At 44.6% G+C, this 16,435-nt stretch overlaps 1 protein-coding gene across 1 annotated transcript in view; it reads left to right on the forward strand.

Annotated features, from left to right (window-relative positions):
* SEMA7A (semaphorin 7A (JohnMiltonHagen blood group)) overlaps positions 1-16,435 on the forward strand; it is a 144,464-nt gene that overhangs the window by 50,784 nt on the left and 77,245 nt on the right. The window contains exons 3-4 of the mRNA XM_069222212.1: positions 9,779-9,820; positions 13,782-13,889. Of these exons, the coding sequence (XP_069078313.1) occupies positions 9,779-9,820; positions 13,782-13,889 (150 nt within the window). The remainder of the gene's footprint in view (positions 1-9,778; positions 9,821-13,781; positions 13,890-16,435) is intronic.

Raw genomic sequence — 16,435 nt, forward strand, 5'->3', positions numbered from 1 at the left:
AGATCCCTGCAGTGGCTGCATTACTCCACCGAGCCATCCGGCCTGATTACCATTTAACTCCATTTATAACTTTCTTACAACCCTGTAGAGACCTTTCACCACATTGAAGCTGTGCTTCAGTCCATCAGAAGAATTGCCTTAATTAGCTCATCTTGTAGGGCAACTTGTTCTTAGGTATGTCTGTTTCAAAGTGTGAAATCTGAACCAGATGCTATAACAAATATATAGATATACTTAGGCAGGTAACCAATGAGGATGCTGCATATTCCGGCTTATAACAATTTTTGGGAAGAATAGATTGTGCCACAACATGTCCAGGTCCTGTCTAATTAGGAATTCCCTATGTTCCTTGCTGCAGCACCACAAAATCCTAGCTATTACTTCAAACCAAATAGTGGATTTTGCGCTAGAGGCCAATGGATCGACATGGCAAAGGATTGAAGGGATGTCAATAATAAGTAATGTAATCATCAACAATAATCAAAGAATTCAAGAATCTAAACCTTAGACAATAACCACACCAGTTTATTAAGAAGATTTGTAAATGTATTTCCCTAGATTAACAAAGCTAATGTCACGAATATAACTCTCAAACATAAATGATAAGCATATAGAATCAATAATGGCTGATTAGAATGTCTTTTATATCTGAGTTTAATCAAAGCAATCAAACAAATAATTTCAAGTATCATAACACTGATTAATAATAACACAATTGATAACAAAGGTAAAGTATGCATTAATAAACAATCAAAGAATGTCAATATGAATCATGAGCATGTGAAGGTGAAGAAATTCCCTCACTAACCACAAATTAGCATCAACATGTTGGACTTCATGGAAAATAATTTAGAAACACAAATTTAGAAACATTACATTAACTTGGGTTATTCTAAAAAAATATATTATTATCATTATTATTTTGCAGCAATTAATCTATAAGTTGCAGCTGGTACCTGCAAAGCAAAAGAGACATATATCAATGCAATTTCATACATTACCCATAGAACAACAACATGCAGTCTACTTCAGCAAGGGGACACAATCAGGTAAGTCGTCAAATAATTGGGTATAACAGCTAAACCCACATCGCTAATATAACTCAAACCAACATTTCGATGAATAAATGGAACACACTCTGTGCCCACAAGAGAGCCCTACCCAGATTGTTATACTAAACATCAAAAAGTTTATGATTGGTTAATACATGGGGTGGTTTACGATTCAACCAATAGTCATTTATTAGATAACCTAAAATATAGTGACGTAGACAATATCCAGGACACATTCATAACAGTAACTTTTCTTCTTCCGTCTTGTCTGTGACTCCATTGTTTCATCCCGTCTAAACTTCTCTTCTCAGGAAGAAACTTTTCAAATCGCAACACTTACTTACATCCTCGAGCAAGAAACCACTTAGTGACAATTTCAAACAATAGAACATTCACACTCATAATGATTAAATAGATCTAACCGTGGAAGACATAATACAGCAACCCACTAGGGGTAGCTATGTACACATTTATAAGTTATTAAACACACTCTTTTATGTAAGCATTAAGCAACGGAAAATAACGACAACTTTAGCTAGAGTTTAGTTCAACCAGAGAACAAAAATGAATTATAGCGACCATTTACAAAAGTCACCCGTTTTCCACATGTTAATTCACTAAACGATTAATATCTTAGAAGTCATTAAGAACATATTAGAAAATTTGCACTCCTGCACCAGATGCTATATCAAATATATAGATATACTTAGGCAGGCAACCAAAGGGGATGCGGCATAGTCCGGCTTATAACAATTTTTGGGAAGAATAGATTGTATCACAACATGTCCAGGTCCTGTCTGATGAGGAATTCCCTATGTTCCCTCGGGTTCTGTGATGTGACCCAAACGGCCTCCTTGTAAAGGGGTGTGGACTAGTTTAGATCCTACAATGTAGATTGAACATTGTTCATTCTGGTGGCAACTTGATCTAGAACTGTATGGCTGAACTTTCTAAAATGATCTTGAATGCCTGTAGACTGACACATAGATTTTGCAAAGATGGAAAGATCCTGCTCAACTGATCTGGCCGTACATTCTCCTCTCCACTAAAGTGAACTGCCTTGAGACAATTCATGTTTATGGTCGTTGAAGAATCTGAACTAAGCGTAAGACTAGGACTTTTTTTGTGTGCTTTTTTTGGACATGAAAGTTAAGTGTCCTCTCAAAGCTGCATTGTCAGATTGGGGCACCCTGAGTGTGACAAGCTACAAGATGGCTCCCAGCCAGCCACTGTAGTCTGAAAGAGCAGTTTTAAACTGCCAGTTCGACTTTGCCATTTTTGACTTTTGACTTTGCGCAGCCAACACTTCCTTTAACAATATTTATAAGTCCCCTCTAAGGAAGGCCTATCGAGCCCTAAGGCAGGGAGCTTTATATGATTAAGTGGGACATATGTTTTCTTGTGTCCTAACAGTAAAAAACCCAAGTTGTTGTTTTTACTGTGGAAAGGTTATTAGCCCCATTGGTCAGTGCAGAGTTATAGACTCACCCCTCAGCCCTGCTAACTTCTGATTGGGACTACTAAAAATAGTACTTCAAGGTATCACTTTATTCACAGCATTAAACACGACTTGATGCCCCAGTTGAATTTAATGTCACTTTTAAGGAAAGGCAACTTTGAAGGAGTTGCCAATCTGTTGCCCAGTTTTTCCTGTGCCCAGTCACTGCTGTTGGCACCAATACAGCCTTCTGCTTTCCTGGGGAGGAATGTAAACATCTCCCACATAGAGGAACAATAGATACCTAATGAGGGCTTTGGCCCAAAAGACAAGCTTCAAAGAAGAAGCTGCCTTTGATGGGCAAATGGCAACCACACTCGAGAGGAGGTGCCCCTTTATTCAGGTACATGGGCTGGCGACAGGAACAGAGGGAAAAACAGTTTCCAATACATTTTTTCCGTGGTCGTGTAGCCCACAGGTGGCCACACCTCTAGGATGGGCTACCAAGCACCACACGTCGAGAGAAGGATTCAGACATCTTGAGAGTGGCAGAATAGTGCAGTCTGGGATTGTTAAGATGCCAAACATAGCCAGAAGTCATCATAAGGTAGGAGGGAACCTGATAGCCCACTGGGTAGTGACTGCTTCATCCTCAGGACACTTTCTGGGAATAAATATGGCACTCCTGGTACCCTGAACCTCAGATCACATCTGGACTGAAGAGAGGACCAGAAAAGGACTGCCTTACTGACCCCTGAACCTGGCAAGAGAGGTTGTACCAACTGCTGCACTGCACCTGCTGCTCCTTGGACTAGCAAAGAGAGGACTGTGCCTGAGATGTCTGGCTCTTGGAAAAGATGCTTCTGAGCCCCATACAGAAAAGGTGAATTCCAAGACTCAGTTGACTGACTACTTGTTCCAGCACCTGGGCCATAAAAGCTGAAGTAGCCTGCTCTTGCTTGTTAGTAGTCGTTTTTACTGAATCACTGCTAGCAGCCAATGTGAAGCCAAGAAGACCACTCCTTGGCATTTAAAAGTTGCAGCCGAGTCCGGGGAGAGTCATCAGAGTGCAGATTGATCACCCAAGATGGACACTAGCTTTTGCCAAAGGATATAGCCTGATCTGCTGTGACTAGAGACCAGTAGCATAGTCGTGGCTGGACTTGGGCTGGCTTAAAAGAAGAACTTCCAGGGATGCCTACCCCTGTGGCCAAAGTCACACTACTTCACCCCGAAGCAAGGAGTAACACCAGGAAGACCCCTGTCAACCGCACAGCATCCAGAGCATCTTTCAGGATCCTGAATCCTCAGAAATCAGGACCACTCCATCTATGATTACAGTGGTATAAAGTGTGGAACTGGACTTGAAACTGCTTTTGTGACCAGGTAACTGTCCCAATAGCCCTCATTGACCCAGTGACCTTCTCCCTGTCAGAAGTGGTTGCCCAACCTGAGCCAGAGTAGTCGAGCACAACCCTTTAAAGCTTTTCAAAAGTTTCCAAACGTTACAGTTACCAATGCTTGTTTGCACTTTGGATTAAAAAGCTGACATTTACACTTCACTTAAAAATATATATCTATGAAACCCTGTGGTGGATTTTGCTCATTTGGTGTTGGATTTCTTTTGTGTTGTGTGACTTTCTAATTCTTTTGTTTAAGAATTACTGCTTGAAGCCACAGCTGCCCAGGGTTACGAAAGAAGTTTACAAACAAACCTGACTGGACCCAAAATGGTTTTGTGAGTGTATTACATGGTGAGGTCTCACAGCCACACCATATAATACACCACAATCTTCACAGCCCTGAACAAAGAATTTCATATATTCAATACAATTAATTCAATTCAACGCATTTCATAAGCGCATGCCTACCCAATGGGCATCCCAGCAGAGAATGGTCCGCCAGACTCTAAATCGTCATGTATTAGGCAAATTCACTTCAATCCATTTCTTAAGCGCATGGCTCCCCAACAGTTCTTAAAAAATAGACCAATTAAAAATAAGCAGAGTAAAACAATTGCAAGAAATGCATTTCAAAAGTCTCTCGTAATTCTACAACATGGGGCTTTTAATGGACATTGCCGGTACTATTATTATACATATGGTTACATTGTGTGTGTTTCTGCTAAGACAACTAGATGACACCTTGAGCTTGAGCAATTCTGCTGAACCAAGAATATACTATTCTTGGGAAGGTCATTGTCTTTCTTGTGAAAATGCATTCAAACTTCATTCAACTAAAACATGAAAATATGAATTTCTTCATGTGATTCAGAACATTGGTAGAAAACATCATAAACAAAATGGAGTGTGAGACCTGAGATTGCTATGTTAGCATGAATTTGACTTTCAGTAGTACAATGCATCTATTACATGCAGCACCATGTAGGGGCGGTACAACATCACCACACGCTGCACGTGGATGGCAGGTGCTGCAACAGTGAACATGCCCATTCGCCTTGAAAAGACAAAGAGAAAAGGGGAAAGGATATTCATTGACAGACCAGCAGCAAATTGTCGCACCATTTGATCCTGCGCACTGTGCACACTCCTCTGTTACAGTGTAGTCACCATTTAGCCAATTAGTAGACCCTGCCATTTCCGCCCCCCATTGGTGCCAATGAATAGGGCACCTGCAACACTATTTTCGCACTACATGTGAAACAGACGGGGTGGTGAGGAGATCCATGTTGCTACACGTGGGAGACACAACTTTATGCCCTATTTGAAATCCTCTCCAAACCAGGGGGGGTGATAATTTTGTACGATGGATGAGAAGTAGGGATGATGTATGATGGATGAGAAGTAGGGATGATGGATGAAAAGCAGGGATGAGAAGTAGGGATGAGGAGTGAGAATGTCCTAAAATGGATGCTGTACGGATGAAATCAGGGCTCAGCAGATCCAAGGGCGCATATACTTTACCCTCAGGAAGTTCATACTAGGGTAGCCTACAGACAACATTCTGATACTGGCAGGATCCCATGAGTTAGCAGAGAGCAGGGCCAAGGACATGGAGGTTGCATTGGTGAGAGAGGCAACCACAACAAGCACATCACGGATGATGAAAGTTAAGGAAGAGCATGTCAACACCGTCCAGAGGCATCCCACTCGGTCTTGCATCACCACAATGCCTAGGCTGCTGACAGAGGGTGTGGCAACTGTGGTATGATACACCAAACTCCCAATGTATTCTCAGTGCAAGGGAAGGCCTGCTCGAAGTGTGGGAATACAATCATTCCAACAGGGTGTGCCTGAGCAGTGGGCAAAGCATGAACACACGATAAAAAGGGCATGGGCATCTAAACCTACGCCAACTATCCCTTCAAGAAGATGGAGCAGGGCCCCTCTTGCCTCGACCAGAGCCCTTGGTGCGCACTGAAGGTGATGACAACCAAGAAATAATCACCATCTCATTCACAGGGAAGGAGAAACACTGTAAATGACCCCCAACAATATGCACAGTGGACGTTAAAGGTACCCATATTACAGCTCTCCCAGACAGGGGCGTCTCCGTGAATGTGATGTAAGCAATCCAGTTCTGCAAAATCAAACATCAGCCATGACTATCACTGATCAAAGCCCTGATACACACGTATGGGGGCACTGAACCACTAAAGCTAAGAGGCGTAATTGGCATAATAGAGAAAAATGAAGGGGAAGACAACACAAGCCAGATTCCATGTACCCAGAAGCAGCACAGGCACTCTGCGTGAGTGTTAAACAGCAAATTATTTGGGATTGATCTTTTGCCCGGCAGGTACATGACTCATATGCTAGAAACATCCTGCAAGAATTCCCACAGTTCTTCATCGGACTGGGGCGCTTCAAAAGGCCTAATAATAAAGCTTGACATTGATTACTCAGCGAGACCTGTGGCACTTAGGCACCAGAGAGTGCCATTCCACCTGCACCCCCTGGTAGAGAAGGAGCTAGATCAACTCGAACAGCTAGGAGTAATCAAGAAAGTCACCAGGCCCCACCCCCTGGGTCTCGCCTCTCAGGATTGCCCCCAAACCTAGGCAACCAGGAGCCATAAGACTGACATGTGATTCTCAAACACAGCCATATGCAGAGGGGTACATCACACCCACAGTTGACACCATCGTAGATGATCTCAACGGAGCCAAGTGGTTTTCGAAGCTAGACCTCAGTGCTAGGTACCACAAGCTTAATGAGGCTAGCAGGTACATAACTACCTTCTCAGCTCATGTTGGCCTTCTCAGATACCAACGCCTAAACTTTCGAATTCCAGAATGTCATCTGGGAAACCCTCTAAGGGTTGGTTGGAGTGCTTAATGTCAACAATTACATTTTAATATATTCTGACACTTTGGAAGACCATGATATATGACTAAGGGTGACCCTTCAGCGGTTAGCAGACTCTAACCATAAGTGCACAGCTCCCTGCTGATATTCAGCAGCAATTGCCCCGCCCCATCCTGACACTCAGTTCAGGATGGTTGCTGAAAAATAAAACAGTAATAAATAAACTTTATTACCATTTAATTTTTCAGCTGCTCTGGGGCATTTTTTTAGTGGGGTGTCACTCCTCCGCTCTCATGGAGGAGCCACTCCTGCCAATTACTGCGGGAGATTCACCCCTGGGTTAGCCATTCTGTCAGAGCCTCTGCGGGTCTTGACAAAGCATGACAGTCCATAGGACTAGGAGCTCAAGCTAACCTGGTGTTCAGAGCAATGAAGGAAGCACTGCTGGCCAATGCCACTAAGGCATAATTTAACCCCAGACCCTGGACTGAGTTAGTGGCAGATGTGAGTCCCGTTGGCCTCGGTGCTGTACTCCTGCATGAGAAGTGAGAAGGGTCATGGGTGCCCATTACCTATGCGAGCCCAGCGCTCACAGACACAGAAACCAGATATGCTAAATCCAGTGGGAGGGCCTAGCAATCCAGTGGGCGTGCTGCCACTTCCACCTATATCTCTGTGGGCAGAAGTTCCCAGTGGCACCTGACCATAAGCCATTGGTCTTGCTCTTTGCTGGCACAACCAGAAATGGACCGCCTTTCTTTGAGTGGTGAGTTGTACAGCTTCAACCCTACACATTCTAAGTGGTGTATTGTCCTGCAGCAAACAACCTGGCAGACTATCTATCAAGGCATCCACCAGTGCAAGCGGGCACAGATGATGCTGAGGAAAATGAAGGGGCAGAGGAATTCGTAATGATGGTGGTCCACAATGCCTTCCCAAGAGCAATCTCCATCCAGGAGTTCCAAGGAGCTATGGAGCAAAGCAAAAAAGGTGCTTCGAAAGAGACAGTGGCACTACTTCCTGGATGGTGCCAAAACACTGACTGCTGAGGAACAAGCAGCAATGAGTCAAACCTGGAAGGTCCAGGATAAACTTAGCACCAGTGAAGAAGGCCTGCTCCTCTGAGGACGACAAATCGTAATGCCCATAAGTCTGTGGGAGAAGGCTCTGGAGTTAGCACACCAAGGGAGCTAGTGCATCATGGAGACCAAGGCCCACCTTAGAGACAAGGTATGGTTTTCTTGCATGGACACCTGGGTGGATGACAGAGTTAAGGGCTGCCATTCTCGCGCCATAACAAGTGGGGATCCAACATCAGCTCCGGTAATCTCTTACAAACCATTCATGAAGCCATGGTCCTGCAATAGTTTAGATTTGGGCAGCTTTTCAGATGAGGGGCTGACAGCTATTAAAGACAGCCACACCAAGTACTTAGTCGGGATATCAAGGCCATCAACTGCCTTCACAAATGTAAAGCCCATCCTATAAAAGATATTCACGTTGCTGGGGAACCCAGATGAGATAAAGACTAACAATGGTCCTCCGTTCCAGGGGCTGAAGTTTCGATCATACGTAAGTAGCCTGAACATTAAACACCAAAAGTTAATCCGGCAATGGCCCCGTGGCCCCAATCCAATGGAGAAGTAGAGAGTTTTATGCACATAGTGGATAGAATGCTAAGGATTGGAGTGGGACAAGAGGAGGTCTCAGAGTGCTGCCTACACAAATTCCTAGGGGACCTATCGTCAAACACTGCACAACACCACAAGATGTGCCGCATATGGCCTCCTGTTGCGAAGGCATGTTCAAGAATGTCATTTCTGCTTGACCCAGTTGGAGCCCAGCGGTCATCGCAACACAGGCCTCTCAGGAGAAGAGGAGAACCACCAATAACCGGGCTAGTCGGGCGTGCAACACAGTAGTCCCAATAAAATAATCACGAGAGACTGACACCTGGAGTGGAAGTTTCACAACCTGTTCGAGAAAGAAGTGTAGAAAATAACATCAAAGAAACAATGATACCCGTCCAGCCAGGCTCGTCCAGGAATGTCTCCTGGTGGAAACTGAACAGGACGATGGCCAAGAGACAGTGGGCAAGACACCGGAGGTCGACACAGTGACACCCAGTCCTCTGCTGGACACCACACCTGACTGCCTCTAGAGAGGTACTGAGACCTGAGAGGACGATGGCAGCATTCTCAGCAACTTCTGATAACATTTGCTGCAGCTAAAGGCAATCTGGCCTCTCTGCTGGTGTCAGCATAAAACCCACCTGTTCCGGATGTGTGCTAAACCACCCTTGCATCAGCCATCCTCAGTCCACAACTAGCTTTCAACTGCACACTCTCATACCCTTCTTCCCACCACTAGATGTCCCACAGCGAGATCTTCCTGTCCCAACACTGTACCACAGCACACCATCCTGCTGCTCAGCTCTCCAGCATCCTATGCCTGCCCCGGGTTCCCATCTGCCTACCACAGCTTCCCAGCTTCCTGTTCCAATATACTGCAACCAGGCACAATCAGCACAAAACAAAAGGGAGGTTAGCAAGGAGCACACCTGTACTGCAGTAAAAAAGTCGACAGAAACAATCACATGCAGCTCTGTGTATCATGTTTTTTTGCAAAAATGTGCACTTTACAAATACTAACAAATACAAAATATATTAAGGCCCAGTTTTCATGTAATAGTTATCACAAGTGTTTAGTAGGTGTAAACCCTCACACTTTTAGTAGATAAGAGAAGTAAGTACAAGCAGATTATTTACCCAATATTACATGATTAGTTCGGAAATGAAAGTAGAGTAGAAGGCAATAGTGTGGTTTACCACTCTTACCCTGCACACTCTGCTCTCATCACCTTTGGCTTTTTCCATTTGTCACAGGGTGGGTGGCCGTGGGAAGGGTGGGATAGTCAGTTACAGATATTTGATGGGAGTCTTCATATCTGCATGCATAGCTTTTAGTGGGTGTAAAGGTATTTGAATCACTATTTGATCTATGCTATTTTTTTGCCACAGTTCAGTTTTAACGCCACCAGTCTGAGTTCCTGCGACGGAGAGGTAAGCCAAGATTTTTTACTTTGGGTTTTATGCCAGACACTATACAAATGCCCTCATCCTCCCACGTGTACATGCACACATAATTGTTTAACTAGTACCTAGTGGCTTCTCAGAAGTACTGGCATTATCCAGTTAACAGTTTTGCACCTCTGTTGAGAAAGGTACTCTCCCTTTCAAAATAAAGAAGTACAGGTACTCAGTACCTGACAGTTCTGACTCACATCTATACGGAACAGAACTCGAATGTGAAGAGGCGGCAATTAGTTCCCTCCCGTGCAAGCCTGAGTTTAGTACTTTCACTCTTTAGATCTCAATATTCATCAAACTTTGGGCCTCATTATGAGTTCCGAGTTAATAGTAATTTGGGTTTAAATGGGAGTTCAACCTCTAATTGGGATTGCAAGCAGGGTCCCATCACAAATTTCTGAATTTAAATCAGAATGCACAAACTTTGGAAAGTGTGCTGAGGTTAATTGCCCTTATTTCTCTTATGCCTACTTAGTACGAGAAATATCTTTACCAAAAATGAGCCAATCAAAGCACTAGTGCACCACACCAAGCATAAGAAGACAGGTCTGATCGGATGACACCAGAAGCCTAGGTAAGTTGATGCCACCACATGAAGCATAAGCGGACAGGCCAGACAGGATGACAGCAGAAGGATGGAGAATTTGAAGCCACCACATGAAGCATAAACAGACAGGCCTGATGGGGTGACGCCATAAGGCTGGAGAAGTTGAAGCCGCCACATGAAGCATAAACAGACAGGCCTGACGGGGTGATGCCATAAGGCTGGGCATGTTGAAGTTACCTCATCAAGCATAAGAGGGCACGGCAGGCAGGGTGGCACCAGAGCTCTGGGCAGGTTGCAGCCACCTCATCAAGCATAAGAGGGCAAACAGGATGACATCAGAAGTTTGGGCAGGTTCAAGGTGCAGCCCTCTTTCAAACTCTCAACCTACCTACAGGCCACTGTAAGCCAGCCATTTGTGATGAGTGACTCTGGGAGAGAACTGCTGGTCACAAGAGGTGGCATACACAAATCTCTACTAGCAAAATTTGGAAAAATAAAGTGTAGGCTAATAATCACATGGAGCAACACAACCGTAAATCATTAGGGGACCAACTGGTGGTGTAGAGAGCTATAATACATCCAGATGACTGGCTCTTCACACTACTAGATTAGTTGCAAGGTTGCCTATGTAAGAAGGTGCTCGCCAACCACCTGGACCAGCATCGTAAAACATTGAGAAATCATTAACATCTCAATAGAATGTTAGGTCCATCCTAAACAATGGGGTAAATAATAGTGATGGACCTAAAGAATAAACAATGCACAAAAGATCCTAGGATAACTGTGGGTTGAACTGAAACTGATCTACTATTATTTGAAGTGCGAGACATCAATCTAGCACACCCAAACTCGGGGTGGTTCTGCCCTCTCATTGTCTGCTTGAAAAATGTTCTCCACTTGGAAACACTGACTTTTAAGATGTTGCTTGGGTCGACTTGCTCACTCTGCCAACCGTGAGCGCCTCCACAGGCATTGTTTCTATATCACAGTCAAAATCTCACATGGACTGAGGAGCTGGTACAACTCTGCAGCTCTAACCAGGGCCTGCTTGTCTATGGAGGTGATCCTTTAGTTTTGAGGGCTTAAAGTAGGATCCAGTTGTACCAGGTCCCACACTCCTGCCCACTTGATATGACACACACACAAAGAGAAAGTCTGGAACTAAAGGAAATGTTCCCTCCCCCACCCAGCTCCCCTTACTGTTCCCTACTGTGCCCTCAGGTATGAAGAAGACCTGAAGAATCCAGGACTGTGAATTTCCAGCACAGCTACAGCTGCCTCAAATGCCAAATGCAGGGATCAAAATACTTGCAAATCCTAAAGTTACTCCACAGCCAAAGCCTCCTCTAATCAACTGGGAGTGCTCAATTAAGGGGTTGAAACACAGAGACAGATCCATGGGAGTTCAAGGTCTAAGGCAGCAGAATGCCTTGAAGCCCTCCCTGAGGTCGGAACCCCATCACTTGCAATTAAAAAAACTATTGAACTTAACCAGTGAGTTTTGCTCTTCTAAGGGGCTTTGTTGACCCGATGGTCCACGATCACAGAACATAATCAGTGGGTTGAACAATTGCAGAACGTGTGCTGTGAGCTCCATTCACTGATTGAAGGCGTTTTCCCCATTCATTGCTCCTCGTTTGCAGAGTGGATGGTGTTACTATCTCTTTGCCGTCTTAAGTAGTCGAAAGCCTATCCACAGAATATTATAAAACGTTTGAATAAATATATAAATGACTTGTTCCTGAAAGACACAGTGACTGCAGATGGAGACCTAATCCTGTATCCAGCACCCTAACGCAATTAGTGGCTGGCCGTGGTCTGGAAAGGCACTTGGCATCATCCACACTCAGCACATTAGCCCACTTCTCCACAAGACCGCCATACTGGTACTTTATAAACAGCAAGGCTACCCCCATGAAACTGAACTACTTATTACTTGTATAATTGCTTTTGGTTTAAAGACCAGAGTCTCCTTCTGCTTCTCCATAATCCCCTGATCTCTACTCCTATTGTACATTAGATTCTTTCCACTCTTTGGGTGACTCAGTGGTCATTACACATTGCATTGTGGCAGCACTGAAGGTGTATTGTACATTATTTATCTTCACTTCAACCTTTTCTGAACACACCAGTGTTGAATCTGCATTAGAACCATAAAATCTGTTCTATAAAAAGGTATGTAACCTGTAACTCCTCTGCAGCACTTTGACGCACTCTTGCGCCTGGTTTAGAGGATATACAACTTTAGCAATAAATAATCTCATACTCTTCTCTTACATATTAGTTTAACTTGTTATTAGTATAGTCTTGCCCACACCACATAGCACTGCTTTGCAGCCTCAATAAAAAAAACGTAATTTACTTGGGGACTCAAAAGGTCAATAGTTGTTTAGTTAAAAACAGTCGCATCAAAAGAGGCAAAAGCCCGTTTTGGTAGCTGAACCTGGAAAAAAATGAATTTCCATATCGCACTTAGCATGCCAGATAGATAGGAGTGACATTGAGGTGCAAGGTTGAGGGTTTTTCTTCAGGGAAGGGGACCCGTCCCTGTAGACAATCAGTGGAGTTATGCAGCGGATCTTAAAATCATTCTACTGATGAACGGACAGTCTAGGTTTCGAGGAGCACGAGACACATGGTCACAGCTCCATCAAAATGCAGACTTCTGAGTTCCGTAATCGCTTCGGATTTCACAGAAGACTACAAAGCAGGCCTAAATATACAGACCATTCGTGTAATCCTCTTAGGGAGTACCAAAGGCACTAATCATTACAAAACGCAGTGTGGAGCACTGTGCTCTTTATCACACATTTACGCAGATAGCATGTGTCCCCTGCTCAGCGTTCCTCCAAAGATACCATCAACTCTGATGTCCTACTGGCCTGTTCGACTTTTATTGATGAATTTGTTTGCACAGACAAGCAATTCTAGACTAAATTCAGGCAAGACAGAGGCTACTGTTGCTGTGGCGAAGCCATTTGGTATCCATAGTAATGAAAAATCTTTAAATATGGCTGCTGATCAATAAATATTTCTCAGTAGAAGAGCAAGAGATGACAACTTAGGCCAGCTGCTATTACTAGGATGCTACAAATGGCCTTTCAATATCTGAAGGCTCCTCTCTGGGTCAGCGCTGACCACTGTCTCCAATGAATCTCCCAACAATCCAGTGTTCCAATTCTACTTAAAACACTGCCACTTTACACATTGGTGTCTGCACAATGACCTAATGCTCTCACCCCATTACTAAATGACCCCATGGTGACAGAAGGCTGAATGCTGGAGTGATGACCACCCCTCTACTCCTGCATCCCTCTGCCATATGCCTGATTTGAAATGTTCCCTCACTCCTTTCATGCTCTCAGTGCTTCCTCTTTTCTGTTTCAGACCTCGAATCACTGTAAGAACTACCTGACTGTGGTGCAGAAATTCAAGGGAGATCTGCTAGTATGCGGAACAAATGCCTATAATCCAACGTGCTGGAACTGGGACCCGGTAAGCATATCAGGCCAGACTCAACTTGTTTCTGGGCATGCTTTGTTTATTGATACAATTCTATCTTTACCGGTGACACAGAGTGGCTCAATGAATGAAGGTAAGGGCTATGGATTTGGTAAGATGTCATAGTGTAGTGTGGGTCAGACAAGCTTGGAGTTGTATTCTGAAGGCTAGAAGGTTGGATTCTTTGAAGAGTTCTTGAGGAAGTTCGGATGCCATTGGCAGGGGCTGGGTGGAGTAAGAATTATGCCCCACTTCCATGAATTATTTGTGATACTGAGAGATCCAAAGAATAAATGACCTGTTGGATCATAACCCGATTCTGTTACTGTTGTAGTTCTTTCTGAACTATACATATTGAGTACCATCATGGTACATTCATATTTTTGTAATAATAGGGTGTTTATTAATTATTCATATTTGGATGGGGAGCTTGAAATCTTGTGAGTACACCTCTTGGTGTCAGTGATGTCCCTGGCGTCCTAGCCTCAGGTTTTTCAGTTGGACAGTACGAGTGTTTAATAATACTCTTGGACACTTTGATATTGTTTGTGGAGCTCAGTCCATTACCTCTCTTAGATTCTATGCTTTGTCAATTTGGAGAGGTGGGTGTCCGCGTCCTCTGATGATGATGTTTTCTTTTATTGTTTTCTCGCTCATTGAAGGGTTCTGAAATTTTCTACCATTAATGGTTGCTCAGATATACTTTGTCGGAGGTCGCAGCACAGAAGAGTTTCATGATATGTTGGGTGAGGTATTCATGTATGTGGTATTTGTATTGTGTGAATCTAGTTAAAAGGTAGCGGAGCTCTGAACAAAGCCAAAGTCTTTTCGTCTATATTCTGAGCATCGGCAGTCATACAGCATTCTCTGATTTTTCAGAAACAAACTGTGACTTACTTTGTGTATGCACAGATTCAAACCCGGTGAAATAGCAGTGTTTGTCTTACATACAAAGCAACAGGAGTCATCACACATCCTTTTTAAAGAATAAATTCAGACGAGTCAACTAAGTTATTCCCCATAAAAAATTGTATAGCTGCTCAAAATGCACTGGGGATCGGCAGGTTTGGATGATATTTCTAATGTACAACAAATAAAATGCAGATGGTAACAACAAATAAAGTACATCAAGGGATAAAAGTCCTATTTTGAGATAAAATGGATCAACACAATTGTGGCAGTATTTCCTCTATGATCCACGGTACAAAGCAGTAATAATTTAACTGGGCCAATAGTAGTGCAAGTATATATACCAACCAAGTTGGTGTGGTGAATAAACAATTGACTTTACACAGACCAGGAATCCACGATGATTGTATACTAAGAATTAAAAAACCTATAACTGAAGATCATGTGTTCTTTTAAAAACAGAGGGGGTCATTACAACCCTGGCGGTCGGTGTTAAACCGGCAGGAAGACCGCCAACAGGCTGGCGGTCTTACTTAGGGGAATTATGACCATGGCGGCCGTCACTGTACCGCCGGCAGTATTTGGACCCAGCTTACCGCCGTGGATTTCCAGCGGTTTGAACCGCCATGAAATCCACGCCGGTAAGCACTATCAGTGCCAGGGAATTCCTTCCCTGGCACTGACAGGGGTCTCCCCCACCCCCACCCCGACTCCCTCCCCTACACCCCCCACCACCCCTGCCACCCCCCAAAGGTGGCAGGGTCCCCCTCCCCACCCCGACCCCCAACATCACATCACCCATACCCACACGACACGCAGGCACCACCTACACCCTTACACGCACACACGCCGACATACATGCCAACATCCACACACACAGTCAGACACGCACACCCACATTCAGACATAGACACAAACATCCATACAGGCATACCCACAGCCATACACGCACTCATTCCCATACACACAACACCCCTGCAAGCATACACGCACTCACACACCCCCTCTACATACACACATGCACACCCCCATGCACCCACACAACACACAACACCCCCCACCCCCCCTCCCTAACGGACAATTGACTTACCTGTTCCGTCGATCCTCCGGGAGGGGACGGGAGCCATGGGGGCAGCTCCGCTGACACCACACCGCCAACAGAACACCGCCACAGAGAATCACAGGACGTGATTCGCTGGGCAGTGTTCTGTTGGCGTGGCGGTGGAGCAACCTCCACTTCCCCGCCTCCCGCCAGTATGGCTGTTGGCGGCTCACCGTCGGTAAAAGGACGGTGAGCTGGCAACGGTCATAATAGGCCGAGCGGAAAACCACCACCACTGGCGGTCTTCCGCACGGCGGTACATCGGCGGTCTTCAAAAAAGACCGCCGAGGTTGTAATGACCCCCAGAGTGTGCTAAGTAAGAGTCAGCAGTCTACCAAAGGTAAAGTTCAGCGTTAAAAGCAAAGATACCGCCAGTCCCTGATATACAGGTGTTAGACTTTTCATCCTTGGTGTGGTCTCCCTTAACTTTTTGCCTCTGTTCCCCAGGTTGTTGATGTGTGCTGGACTCTGATTTTACTGTTTTTGTTACTCTGGGAACTTTACCACTGCTAACCAGTGCTAAAGTGCA

This window comes from Pleurodeles waltl, chromosome 3_1 (assembly GCF_031143425.1).
Source record: "Pleurodeles waltl isolate 20211129_DDA chromosome 3_1, aPleWal1.hap1.20221129, whole genome shotgun sequence".
Taxonomy (NCBI): domain Eukaryota; kingdom Metazoa; phylum Chordata; class Amphibia; order Caudata; family Salamandridae; genus Pleurodeles; species Pleurodeles waltl.